At 36.0% G+C, this 19787-nt stretch overlaps 1 protein-coding gene across 1 annotated transcript; it reads left to right on the top strand.

Moving 5' to 3' along the window:
- Positions 1–8901: 8901 nt before the first annotated feature.
- Positions 8902–11267, top strand: LOC126601498 (SUMO-conjugating enzyme SCE1-like). The gene is made up of 4 exons (XM_050268220.1): positions 8902–9121; positions 9206–9289; positions 10588–10740; positions 11205–11267. Exons 1-4 carry the CDS (start codon positions 8948–8950, stop codon positions 11265–11267), a joined length of 474 nt encoding a protein of 157 aa, XP_050124177.1. The 5' UTR covers positions 8902–8947.
- The last annotated feature ends 8520 nt before the right edge of the window (positions 11268–19787 follow it).

Genomic DNA, 19787 nt, shown 5'->3' with positions numbered 1-19787 from the left:
ACGTTATTATTAGTTTATTGTGAAGTTTGGTTCACTTCCACCCACGTAGTGTAGTATTATTTTTTGTTAAAAAAAAAAAAGAGCTTGTGGATAAAGAAGAAATGATACACAAATGATTTTTTCTATTTTATAGGGTTTGCAACTCAAGTGTGACTCATACAATTAACGAAATTTATTATTATTAAAAGAATAGTGAGTGTTCAAAACTACTAATTAACGGAAGGAAATGAATAGTTTGGAACTGAGACGCATAAAATGTATATATAACAAGGTGTAATATGAAAAACACTACTCCATCAGATTCTGCACTTACAGTATGGTTAATTTTACTTGCAAAAGTGGATAATCACCTTCTAGGAGGTTTAATACTGCATTGTCGGGCCCTTATGCATCAAAGTTAGTCTTGTGAAATTCATCGTATTTATCATCAAAATAATTTTGTTGTTGATGATTTGACTTTGTCATGTAGTTTGGATCTAGTCTTTTTTTAGCAAGCTCCTCATTTTTATCATTGGTTGTTAGTTGCAGATATAACTAAAGTCTTATGATATTCTTATGTAATCCTTCTTTTTCTTATGGGCGTATGCCCCCTCGGATCCAAAAGAAAAAACTATTCCATCTAATCCTTTTTTCTAGAACTCACATTCCACGTTTTAAATGATCGATATATCTATCTAGTACTTGCAAAACATAGAAAATGAGAAATACAAAAAAAAAAATATATATATATATATATATATATATATATATATTATTATTATCACCACGTATCCGGCAAATATAAACAAATACACCTCTAATCACATGCTTTTTTTTTGAGAACTTTAACGAAAAGCACCCGGTACTGTTCACTTTAACGAAAAACCACATTTTTACACTAAAAAGTCAATCCTGGTACTATTCACTTTACCCTTTATTTTGTCCTTATCATTAAAACTCAAAGTTTTCAAACCATTTTCATTAGTTTTCCTTTTTTTTTCTTCTTCTTAAAGCTCTAACTTATGTTTAGAGAACTACAAAATTCATGCTCGAACTCTTTTTCATTTTTTAACCAAAAGAAAAACAAATGTCTTTTATTTTTATACTAAAATGTCTCAATCATATGATGACACTGCCATAAGAATCCCTTATTCGTAAAAAATTTATGATGTTCCATGATGCCGTATATTTTAGACTTTTAATCGTAAATTTTTATTTTTTTGAACAAATGATATTATTTAAACTAAAGAATTTTAAAGGATGAGAGAATGGGCTAAATCTCACAATAGACTAATAATAATGTAATTCAAATTCACTTTTGACAAGAAACGAACTTAAGATCTTTCACTTAACAATGAAAAGAAATATCACTAAACAGTAGTACTAAGTGGCTGTTTTTCGTATTTTTAAACAAAGATTTAACAGTCAAAAGAAACTGGAATATCACATACTCTGAAACTCCAGAAAAAAAAATCCCCCTATTTGTTTGTACAATACATGGATTGGATTTGACTGCCTTAAAATACAAGTGAAGCATTAAACAAGCTCACCAAGGATTGTTATGATTCAGGTTTGTCCAACATCTCCTTTGTCCCCAAGAAATGAAGAATGCCCAGAAAAAAAAAGATTAAGGACAAAGATATCAACCTCAGAGAACTTGAAGCTTTCTTTGTCTATACCTAACCTAATTACCCCTTCAATCTCCATATCCATTGGATTCTCCCAACTCTTGCAAAGTAGAGGCCCCAGCAGCAAATGATATCAAATTGTCCCTTTGGATTTGGATGTGGACTGGTTCGTTTTTTAATACCTTGTTGTTATCATAATCTTTCTTGGGTAATATGGAATACACCGACAAGAGTCTTACTACCAACCTTAAGTGGTCCAAAAATAGGAGTAGGGTTCTCTCTCTCCAAATCTCCCCTTCAATCTTCACCTGTTTGAACGGTCTCAGTTTAGTCACGTCAATATCTTGTGTTGACTTGTTTATAAAGAAAGAAAGAAAAACGAGAAAAGAGGAGGAGAGAGAGTGGATTTGGAGGGGAGAACTTAAGAGATTAGACTTTAACTAGAAAACACACAACGGGTGGAATAACCTCAATTGTAAGCCACTTCCTTATGGGTTTCGTAATAAGGTGACAAGTCATACTCAATGAGGGTCTAGATCGAAAGGGACTTGCTTTGTTAAAAAACGATGGTAATTTGTGCAAAATTCATTCTCTAAGATTGCTTTGGACCAAAGTGATACTAAATGGGTAGTGATTTTCACCTACGTTTTCTCCTTCTATATACACTTTCTATTTATTTATCTTTTGATTTTTCATCGATTTATTCAATCTAGGTAAAAACAAAAGGATGAGTGCATAGAGAAGAAGATTGGGAAATTACTTCCCAAAGGACTTCAGTTATATTAGTGGTGTGTCTTGACTCAAGTACAAAACAACATATTTGAAAGATGTGGAAGCACGTATAATTGTTGGTCTTGACACACAAGTAGTTTGCTTTGATAACTGATACCGTGCGTGCGTGGGTACATGCTCAGGACTCTGCATGGACACGTCAAACTAATCTCAGATTTATCTCGTATGTATTCGAATGGATGACTGGGAAGAGAGGATTAATAATTTACAACATATGGGAGAGAAAAATTGCAAAGGATGATGCATAGGATGATGGTAGAGAGACGTTTTCTATAGATGGAAGTAAGGTGATGGGAAGATAGTTTCTAAGCTGCTCATTCACGTAAGAACACATATAAGTTAGTCGTTGAAATCAAAGGGGAATATTTTAGGTAATACGTAGACTAAATTTTATAAATCCAATGATATGGTTGTTGAGGATTGAATTATTATTTAAGTGTTGATTAACATGTTGAGATATATAATAGCCGGATTTGATACTATTTTAACTTTTCAGGCCCAGCATGGTCCACCACCAATATCACTATATTGTCCTAACTTAACCACCTATTACTAGTTATTGAGTTTTCTCACAAAAGATTTCGGAGATATTAAAAGTAAAAACTCATATAAATATATATATATATATATATATATATATATATATATATATAATATATGTACATTATTTGTCATGCAACCGATTTGGGATATGCTATCCAACATATATATTTTGAATGTCTGGCCCGTTAGCCTCCAAACCTCAAACGAACAATTGTATCAATATCATCTTCTGTTTAATTGTAAGTTTAGCCTCAAACCAATAAAAAGGATCAGAAGGACTTCATGTACATTGGACGACCCTACCTTTCTATGACTTTTATTTGCAGAAAACTTGGAGCTAGCTAGAACTCTTTATTCCAGTTCCTTTTTCCCTTTCGTTCTTTGTGCTTTCTTCACTGGGCCTTTCCATTCGATGTTCCAGCCTATTACCTTTTGAACATGCCCCATGCAAACTTTGTGCTTTCTAAAATGATTCTTCCCCACAACCACAAACTACCAAAACTTTAGCTTAAACCAATTATGTCAGCAATAATCTATACCTTATTAGCTTCCCCTTGGATGCGATTCCTTCGTAATATTAGTTGGTTAATTGCGTTCGGATGCCATGGTGTTGCAAATTCATTCAAACTACAACGTGTGTATGTGTACGAGTAATGTTTGGGAGACTAACTATTTAGACTAAATTTGTAAAACGTATGATGTAATTGTTGATGATTAAATTATTACTTAAGTTTTGATTAACGTGCTTATTTTTTATTGATGACATATCACATGGTTTTGTAAATTTGGTCTAAGAAATTGGTTATCTAGCATTACTCGTACGTATACTAAGTTTTAGGGCTTGCCACTCTATTGAGTGGGGTTAATAGTTTATTGAGTCTAGGTTTCACATTCTTTGAGTAAGAATTGTGAGAATGTGAGGACAAAGCGCCATATTGGTGAGAGACTAACCCATGCAAGGTCTCACTGTCATCCATCTTATCAATCTTCTCCTTTTCTAAGGAGTCTTTCTGTATTTTCTTCTCCATGTTGCTTTATTAATGGAATTCCTAATGACCAAAAAAAAAAAGATTGAAATTCCCCATATTCCATCCTTTTTTGTTATCCCTCCCTACTTAGGCCCCGTTTGGGATTGGGGTGATTTTAAAAAAAGTCACTGTGAAAAAAAGCTGAGGGTCATTTTTGTGTTTGGTAAACTGAAAAAAAGGGCTTATTTTGGAAGCTAAGCTGAAAATCAAAGGAAAAGCTAAAGCTGCTATTTGCTGCTTTGAAAAAAAGCCAGTTTTTTCAAAGCACACGAAGCTACAGTGCTTCTTTAATGAAAAGACACACTATCATCCTGCTTTTTTTTCCAAAAGCACTTTCACAAAAAAGTTTACCAAACACTCTACTGGCTTTATTTCACAGCCGCTTATTCTCATAGCACAGCCGCTTATTCTCACAGCAGCTTTTTTTCAAAGCACAGCAATACCAAACCAGCCCTTATTCTCATCTCATCTTTGAGTCTTTGGGTGTCTTCCCAGCTTGAACCTTATTATATCTCCCACAAGTTAGAGAGTCAGTCTAGCCTTGTGTGTGTAATGGTTATAGTCCTCACCATAAAGGTTATAGGTATCTCCCACAAGTTACTAATGAATTTTTTTCGCTACTTTTAGATATCTCTATGAAACAAAAATCATAAGTATGTGATCACTTTAAAAGATTTGTGGCTATAGTTCGCAATATTTTTCGAGTTACTGTTCAGGTCCTCTAAAGTGGTAATGTTACGGAGTATGTCAACTAATCTTTTTTCACCTTTTGTCATGATTGTGCATTTAACAACGCAATTCTAACCCTCATACTCCCCAACAAAATGGGCATATCGAAATCAAACATCGTCATATTGCCACTTAAGTGGGCCTTACTCCACATGGTTGGTCTTGGCTGCACTTTATAGGGTGAAGCTACTCTTAACATGCCCCCTCACGTGTGACAAATTTTCAAGTCTATCACGTAGACAACAAAAATCAAGTGATCGAGCACGTGTGGTCGTTAGACTTCACACTTGGGACAACCTGCTCTAATACCATGAAGAAAGTTGAGGTTTCACCATAAAATCAATTGGCAAGATAGGAAGTAGTTCAACTTATTTATAAGTTCATGCAAAGTCTTTATTCCCATCAATATTAATTCATTCTCAACTGAAATTAATAATTAATGCGGGTGGACTTGGAGCATTACTCTAGTACGTAGTGTTACTTGCACTATCACGAGGGATTTTTCAATGTGCCAGGAACATAGGGCGGTAGGTCATATGTCATTATATAAATGGGAGAAATTTTTTTTTTCCCAAGTGTTCCTCCACTTATTAATGTATATGCCCATATTTTGAGTAGATTAAAAAATTTCTCCACTGTCACGACACAAACGTTTCTCTCATAATAAATGCCAATTCGATTACATGCAACATTGAACCATCGACGTCTGGTTCAGAGGAAAAGATGTATGGTTCGCTTGATACAAACTATAGTTGTGGTCATGTGGGCGTGGTCCTCCAGAACCAGACTTTTCGCAGTGGCTAGCCCAGAAGTTAGATTTCTTTGCTTTCAGTTGCTAATTTTCATGTCTTTGTCTTGCACATTAAGTGCAATGGCTCTGAAGTCTAAAGCTTTATCTCTCTTTCCAGGTCAAGCTTCATGCACTTGTCTAACACATATATTCATGTGCACCACTGCAAGTTATATGTTCCTTTCACCACGTACTTTGGAATGGTAGGCAATTAGGCATATGCATGAACATTACATCTCTTCTGGCAGCTGCCTTTGACATCAATCTCAACCCTAAATTCCTTAACCTTTTTTTCTCCCGCTTTACAGCAGTTAATTGTTCTTCACCTTGGTTTTGTTGCTGACGACGCGAAAGTTGTAGCTGCTAAGTCCAGCATCTTTGTGTCAGGGTTGCACGCGACTTAGTTTGATTTGTAATTTAGAGTGTTGAATTTCTAGTCATGTATCTCGGGTTCGAAACGTACTGTCTCCTTATCCAAAGGCTCATCGTTATTACCTTATCCAAATATAATCCTTCAAACTTGTTGAAAATCCGTAACAAAGGCTCATCATTATTACCTTATCCAAATATAATCCTTCAAATTTGTTGAAAAAATAAGGTTAAACTTAAATACATACATGGTGATGAATTTCTAGTCATGTATCTCGGGTTCGAAACGTACTATCTCCTTATCCAAAGGCTCATCGTTATTACCTTATCCAAATATAATCCTTCAAACTTGTTGAAAATCCGTAACAAAGGCTCATCATTATTACCTTATCCAAATAGAATCCTTCAAATTTGTTGAAAAAATAATGTTAAACTTAAACACATACATGGTGATGGACAACACATAATGATGACGATTAATCCTCAAATTATAAGCTTTTTGCATCATGTAGAATTTTTCAAGTCGACGGGCCGAGGGTCCACTCCAACAACACCAATACTGTCTCCACTTTACCACCTGCTCAATCCTTAGGTGTGGGGTTTTATCACAAAAGGCCTTGATGTTAGTTAGAGATGGGTATTTCTATTTAAACTGCTTTCTCTTTGGCCCTCTGTCCGATGTGGGACAAATTGTGTTTCAACACATCATTAGCGAGATAATTAGTCTAGATTACATTGATCTAAATCTAATTGATTAAAGCAAACTAAGACCTCTAAAAATCTAATTCTTTTGTTAGGGGGTCTCCATTGCAATAATAGTGAAGGCTTCAACTCCTTCCATATCTGATTGCCCTACTTTGAAAATGTTACTTCTATTCAACCCAATTAATATCTTGAAATTTTTTATTGGTTAACACCACTTACTATTATTTTTCATCACACATATTGATTTAAACTCTTTTAAAGTAAAAAATTAAAATTTCTCAACGTTCGAATTTGACGTTCTCTCTCTCTCTCAAAAATTTTCCGGCTTCAATATTGTTCAATTCCGGTACCAAGTTCCCCTTGATAAATGTAAGAGGACATAGAATGTGTGCTTGATAGCTTACGAAGCGAAATGGCTAAACTACAAAAGTATGATTGAGTTATACTACCAATTTGAGAACTAAACCAAACCAAAACAAATTATGATGTTAAATTGGGGACTGGATACGATAGATACATTTACTTAATACAATAATCTAACAGTCACATATGCAATATAACATAGTTAAGTCCAATACGTTATTTTCCAAAAGGGGAGTTTGCTCAACCCATTCCCCAGTCTCCCACACTGCTCAAGTAAGTGTGAGACTCCGAATGAGAACGTCCTTCCCTTCCGGCCACTCTCCATTCACACAATTCTCAAAGTAGAGGAGGAAGGGTGGGTATCAGGTGCCACGAGCCCTTTGTCCCACACATCTATCCAGAAGTAAGTGTAGTTCACCGGTTCCACTAAATGCTCATATCCCTACCCGTATAGAATAAAACATGCTGAGCCAAATCTTCTTCATGTACATCCAACTTTATTCAGATCAGAAAAATTTACAGTTTTTTTTAAACCATGTGTTGTGGCTGTAATCCATAGTCAATCCTATTTTCGTATACCATATTGAGGCCTAACCTAAATCGAATTGGATGGATCACACCCCTGAAGCACAAGGGAAACAAAAAATAAATAAATAATAACGGGCCTATAACTATAGTCCAATCATTAAGTCCAAGTAAAACTCCGCAAGAGATCATATGATCTTAGTCTAATGGGCTTTTAATTCATAACAAGGCCCAACCCATTCTAGTGGGAGCCTTGGTTACGGCAACAATGTAACGTCGTACAAAAGCTGCTGCACGAATTTGACGATGAAAGCACTTATTTCTTCGGATCTTTTCTATCACAGTTATCAAATTAAGTAATTCGAGTTTTTAAAATTTCATCCAACCATCCATTTGTTTTAACTTCTTAAAAGTTATAATAATTTTAGGTCGTTTGATGAAATTTCAAATGTCTGGATCACTTGGTCCGATGACCTTGATGAAAGAGATCAGGAGATGATATATTCTTTATTTCTTATCCATTAATTATTTAAGATTATTTTTAAAAGAGATGTTAAATACGTCAATTAAGATTAGAATGCACCATATAATTCTTCAAAGGAGATGTCATATACTAAGTTATTTGACTTCTTTACTTTTTAGCTGTCTTTTTTTTACGGTAAACAAAGATAAAATTAAACTTTAGTAGTGACTAATCTAACATCTAATCTAACAAAATTTATTGTTTGACAAAAAAAAAAACTTTTTTTTTAAATGTACGAGTCTTATTGACAACCAATAAGTTGAAAACAAAAATTACTGTTAATTATTTTTTATTATTTAATGCAACTGGGCTCAAAATTTAATAAAATATATATTTGACATATCTTTTCGAAAATAAGAAGATATAACATCCATATTCGATTTGTCACATAAATAATAAAATAAAATTTGAGAAATGCTAATAGAACTTTCTCAAAAGTGAGATTGTCTTAGAAGTAGAACTCTCAACTACCTCATATGTTGACATGAAAATTAAATTGACGTTAAACTGTGAAGTGTTGTCACTTAGTACTACGGTCTAGTAATATTATTCTTCACTTGTAAGTGAGAGGTCTTATGTTCGATTTTCAACAAAAGTGAATTTGAACTATATTATTAATGGCCCATTGTGAGACTTTGTACACTCCCCCACCCCTTTAACATAAATAATATCATTGGGTTAAAAAAAATTATGAAGTATCAGAGAGTATATAAAAAGTGCCACTTTTAAAAGAATTTCTTTAACATTTCGCATAAAATTTTGACGGATTATTTAACATCTTTTTTCAAGATGCCCAAACAAGCCCACTATTAAAAAAGAAATAGCATACTTTTGTTATAAAAAAAAAAGGAATTTCACTGACTTTGGGGACCAAAACCTTTTTAATAAAAATGCAAAAATTACAAAATTGATTGGAAGCCCCATAAACCATAAAACGAGAATCGCACCTCCCTCCCAATCCATTTTCTCTTTCATGCCACCAAAATATAAAAACACCAAAAAAAGTCTTCGATTTTCGCTCTCTAAAAGAACCCCAAAGGAGACCACTCGGAGATCCACAACCACAAGCAACGACGCCATGTCTAGAGGTATAGCTCGTGGCCGTCTGGCGGAGGAGCACAAGGCCTGGCAGAAGAACCACCCTCACGTCCGTACACCCACCCCCTATCTCTTTGTGAATTACTGTTTAAATTGGGTTCTGATTTTTGTGGGTTAGTTTTTGTGTTTGTAGGGTTTTGTTGCGAAGCCGAAGACTTTACCAGATGGGACGGTTAATTTGATGGTTTGGCATTGCACAATTCCTGGCAAGACCGGTGTAAGCTATCTGACTTATTGGGCACTTCTAATTTCACTATTTTTATGTATTTCTTTTGTCCTGGTGAAATTTGCGTTTCTTAGTTCACATGGATTATTGGGTTAGAGGAAATGAATTGTTTGAGATGGGTTTTTTCTCAATTTTGTTTGAAGTTTATAGAAACTACTTTATTAATCTATCATACGATTACAACTGAGAAACTTTCTCGGAAAACTTTTGTAGCCGAAATTGTTTCCTGGAAAACCATAAGTTAGTCGTTTTAGTTGTTGGGTAATGTTGTATTGGCACTTAGTTTGGTACGGTCTTATACTCTTATATTGCGAAATTTTCAATTAGTATCATTGATGAGGTGAAATCATGTTTGAGTGCACGTATCAATGCATGCCGCACCAAATTCTCTGACGAAGGATGAGCATTAGTAAATATTTTGTTGAGAATACTTGCGTGCGACTTGATTTGTTATGTTACTTGCGTGATTTTAATTGGATTTAGTTTGCATCTTGAGCACTTTCATCTATTACTCGATTCATGGATTACAATGAAAATTTATATGTACTACTTTTTTCTTACTCAATTTGTGAGCAAATCCATGTTTTATGCTGGATCTGGTCCATGGACAATGATTCATAAGTGAACTTGAATGGGGTTGCAAAATATTTGAGCCATTTCGTACATGTTTAAAAGATTTGTAGCCTTGTATGGATAAATCACTTAAGTACTTTAGGATGGAAATAATGATATTCTCAATCCTATTTAACTTTTGGCTAAATCACTTGTGCATGAATCAAGGCCTTTTTGTTTATTAACCAATGAGATGGAATGCTTATGCATCTTCTTGTTATATTATGCTTCTCTCATTTTGTACCATAATGCATAAGCTTGTTTTGATTTTAGTGGAAGACTCAGCACAATGTCCTTCTTTGAGGGCTTTTTTCTTCTAATATCTCCAAATATTTTTATCTCAATTTTTAATTGTGGATTCTTTTTTCTTTATCCTTTTCAAACTCAAGTGTTTTGTTTATTGTTTTTATGTCATTCAACATGTTTTTGGTAATTATATACTCGGTAGTTATATCAAGAGTCTGTTTACTTTAGAGAAAGTTACGACAAGAAGAGGATTTGTTCAGGCAATATGCAAGAGACATTTTGGTTATTTATTAATAGAAGGATGCCTTTACTGTTCTCTTTTTTAAGATTTTAAAGTGAAATTTGAAATGGACACTGGATAGTAGATATGAAGAAATAAAATTTGATGTTTTCTTTAGGTATTCACTTGTCTTCCTAATCTTTTGTTGCAGACTGACTGGGATGGGGGTTTCTTTCCACTTACACTTCACTTCAGTGAAGACTACCCTAGCAAGCCTCCAAAATGTAAATTCCCGCCAGGTTTCTTCCATCCCAATGTATATCCATCTGGAACTGTCTATCTGTCAATTCTTAATGAGGACAGTGTAAGTGCCTTTGTCTTGTTTAAACTCTTTCAACATAAGGAGGCCACTTTTTTGGCATGGAGAGTTTAGATTTTAATCTTACGGTACTAAGCATTCTATAGTTTATGTAATGAATGTAAAGAAAGTATAATGGTAGTATGCATGTACATAACTTTGACGGTTGCATTCACGCATTTTCTAAGGTTATGCAATATCTTAGGATGTCCACTAGGCAAAGGATTCAATATCTTTTTATTTGTTTATAAAATATACACTTGCTTCACTAGTCCTGGAAATGGGAATTAATTTGCATCAGAATTCACCATGCGTGACTGCAATCAAGGGTTGTCATTGTTGTGCTATCTGTTGGGGGCCATAGGATTGATTGAATGCGGAGAAGTGACCACCTGTTATGAATTTAACAGGGTGAAATTTATGTTTGCTTAAATTTATGTTCTTATACTCTTCAACTTGGCTTAATGCAGGATGCCACAGAGTATAAGAAGAGGGTTCGGCAACAGTCGAAGCAATACCCACCTCTTGTCTAATGCAAAATTAGCCTTCTAGTCCAAGAAAGTTCTGGTACTTTGGTAATTGTTGGTTGCTGCCTTTTGTTTAATGTTAAAACTGCTTATGTCAAAAGTTGTTTGGAAGTTATAAGCAGTTTTAGGTAGCAACACACAAGGTTGAATTTATTTTCTGCCATCATTTGGATTAACTTATGTTAATGAATGACACTAGTACGAGTGGTATGGTCATACTCATGTCAATGAGAAACACAATCATAAGTGTTGAGACTATGTCATTTGTGTTAATTTATGACAATCGTCATTCATGGTTTTGATTGTGTGGATATCTTGAGTAAACTACAAGCACCAAATGTTTCTCGAAATTTATGATACCAGTTGATGTTGATCCGATGGTTTTTCATTTGTTTGTATTTGCTCACTTTAGATCTCATTTGTTTGGAAATTAAAGTTTAATGGATGATCGGTTACACCAGTTGGTATCAAGAAATCAAAAACGCTTTTGGTGCGTGTTATACATGTGTTACGTCGAAGTAGTTGGCACAAGATTCATGGAAAACTGAATGAAGTGCATTCAGTGTTGTTATATCCTGTCTTTCGAGGGACCATATAAATCTGGCACTCAACAGTTTTAGGGAAGTAAATCAGTTGCTTATTTCTGCAGCCTTTCTTCGCTTATGGTTTTCAGTTCACCAAATTTCGTTAATATTTTTATATGAAGTCGCCTATTTTTTTAAACTTTTTGTGCCATTTGAACTGAAATATCCGCATCCACGATCAGGCCGCGTGCTTCGTTGCTTGATCAATTGCTTGGTTATTTTATACATCCTAATTTGATTCAAAACTACCATTTAAGTTAAACTCTTTAATCAACAGCTTGGTGGATCCAACAAATGGTCGCACTTTGTTTCTTTCAACCAAAACTTTAAAGAAACTCTCACATAGTACTTGTAAGTGAGAGGTATTAGGTTCAGATTTCATTACTTACGAGTTCGATATCAATTTATTTATTCACCTCTTAGTCAAATACATCGTTGTGTGAAAGAATTAGTACAAAAACCTTTTGATTACATTAATGAGTTTTATTATTGTTTGTACCATACTTAGGGCATCCGTATTTAGACCTCGTATAAATACTCGAGGGACTCAAATGTAATTATGTAACAAAGGAAAGGGCAAATATGTAATAAGTGAGGAGCCCTTATTCTATAAAAAGACTCCCCACTCTCCTTATTAAGGGATGCCAATTCTTAGGCCTAACCCTCACCCTCTCAGAGCTCTTTCCTCACAGAGAAGCTCTCTCTCTCTCCCTCTTCAACATCTTAGAGAAATACAATAATTAGTGTGGACGTAGCCCAAACCTTGGGGTGAACCACGATACATCTTTGATAGGAGCATATTTATACGACTGAGTTAGCTTGTTCTCATGCATTTATGTTGTTATTTCTTAGTTAATTGTGTATTTTAAGCTATTTTCGTGTGTTTGTAGGTCCATAGGCCTTATAAAGCAATAAGATGCATTTTGGTGCATTTTGGAGCAGTTTTGGGCTTGGAATGAATAACACATGCATGGAGCAAGGTGGATGGACGAAATTGAAGACAAGAGGCTAGGAATGTGTTAAAGAGAAAAAAGAATTAATGTAAAAAGGACAAAGAGCTCAGCCACAAAGGGGTGTCACTCTACCATTCACCTTTCCATCATTATCGTGCACCACCATTGCACTCCCTTTGGATTCCTATGTCGTGCATCATCATCCATGTTCCCTCCATTGACTCATTTGTTGCATCATTCCACTTCCTTTCCTTTGTCTACCATGTGCACAATATCCTTTCACCTCTTTGCACTCATTGATTCACCACTTACGCACCTTTCCACCCATGTCATGCATAATCACCCTTGTCCCCTTCATTATTTCAGATTTCATGCATCATTACATTGAATCATTGCACTCAATTGCTACACCATTCCTTGTTCCCTCCATCATTTCAGATTTCATGCATCATTGCACTCAATTGCTACACCACTCCATGTTCCCCTCCATTGCCATGCACTTCCTCTATAAAAGGAAGTGTGTGTAACATAAATTGAGTTCACACTTTGTGAGATCATTCACTCCCATTTCAACACAACCCTTATCCAAACACATCCATTCATCTTCACATCCATTCCTCCATACAAACAAACCTTCAAACACTCACCAACATTTTATGTTGTAGCAAAGGAAATGAAGGAAAGTGCTTGGACGTGCTTGCTGTCCAACTTGGATCGTTGGAGCGTTTAGGTGTTTTCTTTCTTTTGTTTCTAATGTTTAAATTCATTCCCTTTCGTTTTGTTGTAAATATGAGTGGCTAAACCCTTCTTGGCTAGGGGTGATTTCAAAGCCATGACTATATGTGCAATATAATTTGATAAATTCTAGTTATGAACTCTTGAATCATGAATGCAATTGGCTTAACTATGATAACTTATTTGTACTTGTTAATTAAGGTTTGACACTTAATTGGCATGCATAAATCCGTTGCTAGAATATAAGGAAGTTTCACATAATCGTTACAAACTTATATTCACATGTAGTGAAGGTCGCTTATAAACGATCGTGTCAAGTTCAATTCCTAGCATGAGTGACATGATGTCATAGTTGCAAGTGCTTTGTCAATGCTTATGATTTTCATTAGACGTAATGATCTTTGATTGTATCTCTATTATGATGTCATGTAGGGAACTTTTGAAGAATGTTTTGGGTTGTCGAATGATGTCATCCAATCCAATAAAACAAGGAAAATCTGAGAGTTAACTTGTGATGTCACGGTTAATTTGGGGCATTGTCATTCATAATTCAATGAAGTAGTAACTAGAAATCGAGTTATTTGCATACATGTCATGTGTGGAGAAAAAGCCTCTAGCTATCTCATCCATCATCTTATTTCTCACATTTGTTTTACAATCTGTCTAGTTTTTCATACTTGATTGTTTGTTTCAACTTCATCCAAATCAAAACCCCCCCTTTTAGTTTCTTGTTTCAAAGTGTTTCAAATCTATTTTAGTTTGTGTTTTTAAGTGTTTTGATTCAAGTAAAAGTCAATTTTCGTCCAAAGTCATTCCTAGTGTCTAGTTTAAGTTTATTTGGTTGTTTTAAGCTGTTTTGAGTATTTTAAGCTTGCTTTGAGTCTTGTGAGTCTTGTTAAGTGTTTTTAAGTTTAGTTTTATGTTTTTGAGTTAGTTTAGAGGTTATTAGTAAGCCCTCATAATCCTCGGTCCAGAACGATCCCTACTTATACTTGTACTACAATTGTCAAAAGAGGGTTAAATTTGTGTGTTAAGATAATTTTCGCATCAATCTTGTGTTCTTTACTTTCTTGCAGATTCACGGTTGGATTTACGTTGTTCCAAGACCTCCGATTTTGTGCATCAACATTTGGCGTCGTTTGTGGGAATCGACACAAAAAACTATGTCGGTTCTCTTTCATTTTTTCATCTCACCACTGTCTACCTTGAATCTGCAGAAACCCAAGAACCCAAAAACCTTACTCTTTGGGCTTTTCCAAAAGAAAAAACTATCACAGACCTCCAACCACCTCTCTCTCCTCTCTCAGCCAGTCACACACGGAAACCAAAACAAAACACGAACGAGAAAGACAAAAAGTGCAGTGAAGTTGGGTAGAGAGAAAATTCATATTCTCTGTCTTTTTTTTTTTTTTGGCAAACAGATGAACATCATCTGTGTGGTAATTAATTCCTAAAAAAACAATAAAAAATAAAAAGATTACAAAGAACACAGAGAAGCAGCCATCACTTCCCTGAAATGAGAGGCGTCTTCAACGGCTTCCTCACTTGCCCTCCGCCACCTCCTCCCCGCGAACCGCTTCCCCAAGTCCTTCACCATCTATACTATCCGCCCACTCGCCATCACCCACTCTCCCGCTTCCAAGCTCTTCAACACCAACGCTCTTCGCAGCTCCGACGATGACAACAATGAAAGCGACCTCAACTTCGATCGTCGCTCCAGCCGTCATTTCTTTCGTCGAGGTGACGATTTCTTCTCAAGTGTATTCGTTCCATTATCACTGAGGCCCAACCTGAGCCTCGTGCTGAACTTGATAGACCGGATCTCGAAGAATCTCATCATCTCAATGACAAGGACTGGAGGTGCAAGGAGACCGAAAACGAAGCTCGCTCGTCGACCACCGGTGGCTGAGAGTCGACAGCCAGAGCCGGCACCGCCTCTCTCTTAACGCCTAGGCCGGGCTCCTACCTTTCCTGCTTGCTCCCCAACTGCAACTTGCAGCGCCTCATCCAGATCTAGTCCACGACTCCGGCAAAGGATCTGATGGTCATTGAAGCGAGTCTCTCTTGCTTGATCACCCTGTTGACCCCGAAGCGAGTGAAGGTTAGATTGGTCAATTTAAGAGCAGTGAAGCTGCTGTCCAAGAATGTGTAGGTCCAGATAGTTCACTGCTTGGATTGTGGGTTTGCACCACGCTGAAAAGTATATTGATATTCATCATGGAGATGGTGTTGATGAGGCGTTTTACACGACAGACAGGGTCATGACCGTTTATTTCATAAGTTTGGGGATTATTTCCCTAGCACAGAGGACATTAGCGGCTTTGTTGATGCTCAGATCCCATCTCCTACGACATGGCTCACGTTAGCGGCGATCCCATCTCCTACGACATGGCTCACGTTAGTGGCCTTATTGATGCTCAGATCCCATCTCCAGCGAATACCACGAGTACTAGTGGAAAACAGGAAGAAGATAAGTTTTCTTACAATATTTCTATTATTATTCTCCTTTGTGTTGTCTGCCATATACCAAAAGGAAGAAGAAAAAAACAAAAGCAAAAGCAAAGCAAAAAGAGAAAAGAAGAAAGCAAAAGCAAAGCAGAAAACGAAAGCAAAAGCAAAGCAACAGCAACGCACCAACGATCTGCAATTGTCGAAGCTTTTGTGTCGAAACCTTTGTTTTGAATGATGTAATTTATTTTTCTTATCTCTCACAGACATCTGTGTAAACTCCATCAGAGGGTAATAAAAAAAAACGGCAAGCCCAAAATAATGGGTTGGAATGTTGTGTGGAGGGCCAAGGCCCATATGCCCAAAAGAGCCAGGCCCTATGGCTCCAAATTTATTCGGCACCCTGCCGCTATTATCACCAACCAGGTGATCAAAAGTACGCCCAGTACTCTAAAATTATTCGGCACCCTGCCGCCATTATCACCAACTAGGTGATCAAAAGTACATTCAGTACTTCAAAATCATACATGAGCATTACTCATGTCAATCATACATAAACATTCATGAGCATCACTCATGTCAATCATACATAAACATTCATGACCATCATTCATGTCAACATTCATAAGCATCACTCATGTCAACATCCATGAGCATCACTCATGTCAATCAACATAAACATTCATGAGCATCACTCATGTCAATCAGCTTCGAAAGCTTCATTTACAAAGCTCCAGCTTTAAAAGCTTCACTTGCAAAGCTTCACCTACAAAGCTTCAATGTAGGGTATACAAATATCGTCTCTGAACAACCGCCACTTCGGCCCATACATGAATTCAATTTGAAGTCTCCAGCCAACAGACTTTATTGACCGAAGACTTGGGGGACTACATTATGTACCATATATTGAGCCTTAACTGGGCCTCATGAAAAATACTTGGGGGACTTAGCCCATTATTTATGTATTGAGGAGCGAACCCTTATTCTATAAAAGGGACTCCCTCACCTTCATCAGAGAGCATCGCTGCCTACTGAGCAACCGCCTTGCCGCGAGTATCAACTCTAGCCTATCATTTATGTATTGAGGAGCGAGCCCTTATTCTATAAATGAGACTCCCTCACCTTCAACGCCACAAGCCGAGCCAACCAAAACAACATAAGCCACAAGCAGAGCAGCCTCGCAACATGTGCTACTTTTAGTTAAGCATCATTTCAAATTGGGCACCGCCTCATATCGAGTATTCATTTCTAGACGACATCTAGTTATTTCGGCCCACACATAGACTGAATTTCAAGTCTCCAGCCAAAAGACTCTATTGACTGAAGACTTGGGGGACTACTGTTTGTACCATACTTAGGGCCTCCGTATTTAGACCTCATATAAATACTCAGGGGACTCAAATGTAATTATGTAACAAAGGAAATGGCAAATATGTAATAAGTGAGGAGCCCTTATTCTATAAAAGGACTCCTCACTCTTCTCATTAAGGGAAGCCAATTCTTAGGCCTGACCCTCACCCTCTCAGATCTCTATCCTCACAGAGAAGCTCTTTCTCTCCCTCTTCAACATCTCAGAGAAATACAATAATCAGTGTAGACGTAGCCCAAATCTTGGGGTGAACCACGATACATCTTGTGTTCTTTACCTTCTTGTAGATTTACGATCGGATTTACGTTGTTCCAAGATCTCCAGTTTTGTGTATCAACAATTATCATTTTAAATTTGCTAGCTAATTTATCATTTAGTGGTATCCAACCACAAATGTTAACCAAAATAAAACTAAAAAAAAATTACCAAAACAATGTAAGGCCTAATTGAATAAACTATTCTTGGGGTGATGAGGTAATTGGAAGATAGCCCTATTGCTAAAAAATTATGACTTAAACATTGCCATGTAGCCTGTTAGTAAGGTGATATTTCCGTTAAATGTCTGTTAAATGTAGGATAAATATATACTTTGATGTGTGTACCTTTTATTTGATCTCTTTGATCTCTATCTGTAATTTGTATTTTCTAATGGACATTTAACAGAGAGAGAAACTCAAGTGATATCTGATGTAGCTGCGTCTCCACCACTCCAAAAGCTGAGTGAAAAGTTTCCAGGGCTAAAAAATCACTTTCGTACTAAACTTACCAACGGATTACATCACCATGGCTTAATCCTAATTTAAATTTTTGGGTAAATTACAAAAATCTACCTCAATTATTGGGCTAACAACAATTTCATACCTCATCTTTAAAACATTTTAATGTCATACCTTATCTTACGAATTTGTTGCAATTTCATACCTTCGTTACTTTGTCTGTCAATTTATCTATTAAATGCTGGCGTGGCTTATGTTGGATCCCACCCTCTCCACATATGGACTTCCACGTAGATTTTCCACCAAAAAATTTCCACGTCATTTTTAAAATAATTTTTGAATTTTTTTTTTTTGAAATTTTGAACACTATTTTTCCCACAAAAACTATTCCGTCAGCTAAAAAAATATTTTTAAAAATTCATTTTTAAATTAAAGAGTCCAATTTTGGAAGATAATACAACCTAAAATATCCAAATTCCACATAAACCCATGATATAACCAAAAGGTGAACACAAATTCCACTTCAAAATTAACAACTCAAAACATTTGCAAAGACCAAAAGATGAACTGTAATTCATATAGCATCCTTAATCCATCTTAACATTTAAAACGATATGCATTAAACATCCTTAAATATCCAAAGCAAAACAGTGCAAAACAATGCATTTCCAAGCTTACAAATCTATTCAAAAAACCAAAAGAAATTCAATGTTTGTGATGTCTAATTCCAGAACCCATGTACCATAATTTTAGTTCCTATTGCACATAAAACATGACGCAAAAAACAATAATTTGTTACAATTTCTGGCTTCTTTAAGTCTTGGTTTGCCTCGTCTTTCTCTGCTTGGTGGCTCTCGGTGAATGAGCTTTGCAAATGAATCATCCCCTGTTTGTGATGCCTAATTTCAATGTTCATTACAAAAGGTCAGATGCAAAACAATGTTCTAAACTAAACTTGATGTTGTAAACTACAAGAAGAGGATTCGGTTTTCACCTTAGATTTCCTTGTCCTTTTTCTAGGTGCAGCTTCGGTAGATGATGATGCTCTCCCTTGTGCTGATGTGGATGCCTAGAACAAAGTATAAAATCATTAATGGATTATGAATTAAAGGATTAAAGGATTAAAGGATTAAAGGATTAAAGGATTAAAGAAAGTACAAAATGTTACCTATTTGTCCCTTGGAGGAAGATGTCGATAATGGGTCTTTGAATTATGTCTTTCTTGCTTGCATATAGTACATTTCAAAGCATCTTGCCCTTTCCTTCCTAGCTTAAGTGGCTTAGGAGGACCTTCAGGATTATTTGGTGGGTTTGTGGGAGTTTGTTCACCATCTTTCTCCAATTCACCAGCTTCTTTGTTTCTTTTATTCTTTGGTCTTCCAAGTTGCCTTGTTTATAATAGAGGCAAGATTTGTGGGTTTTCAGTATCCTTCCACAACGATATACCATTCATTGGCATTATTAAGTGAGAATAAACTTCCAAGTACCATGCCTTTGACTAGTAAGCATCCACATAATCCTAAGGTTTTTCTCTGTTGAAATGGATGGCAGCTATTGCATGGTTGCAAGGTATTCATGTCAAGCCATACTTCCTATAAGAGCATGTCTTCTCAACCAAGTCCACCACATATTGTTCCCTACCTGTAGCATCCACTTGAAATTTGGTCCCTCTTGACCATTGTGCAATGCACCCGCCACTTAAGAGTTTGGCTTCTTCCAAC

This window comes from Malus sylvestris, chromosome 2 (assembly GCF_916048215.2).
Source record: "Malus sylvestris chromosome 2, drMalSylv7.2, whole genome shotgun sequence".
In the NCBI taxonomy this organism is placed as follows: domain Eukaryota; kingdom Viridiplantae; phylum Streptophyta; class Magnoliopsida; order Rosales; family Rosaceae; genus Malus; species Malus sylvestris.
The sequence above is the reverse complement of the archived record's forward strand: the minus strand, read 5'-3'. Positions and strand labels throughout refer to the sequence as shown.

What these genes read in the sequence shown, in the direction of transcription:
- LOC126601498 (XM_050268220.1), top strand. Translation starts at nt 8,948, where the DNA reads ATGCCACCAAAATATAAAAACACCAAAAAAAGTCTTCGATTTTCGCTC. An exon ending in GGCAGAAGAACCACCCTCAC is followed by an intron (nt 9,122 to 9,205) that starts GTCCGTACACCC and finishes TTGTGTTTGTAG; the next exon opens with GGTTTTGTTGCGAAGCCGAA. An exon ending in CAATTCCTGGCAAGACCGGT is followed by an intron (nt 9,290 to 10,587) that starts GTAAGCTATCTG and finishes CTTTTGTTGCAG; the next exon opens with ACTGACTGGGATGGGGGTTT.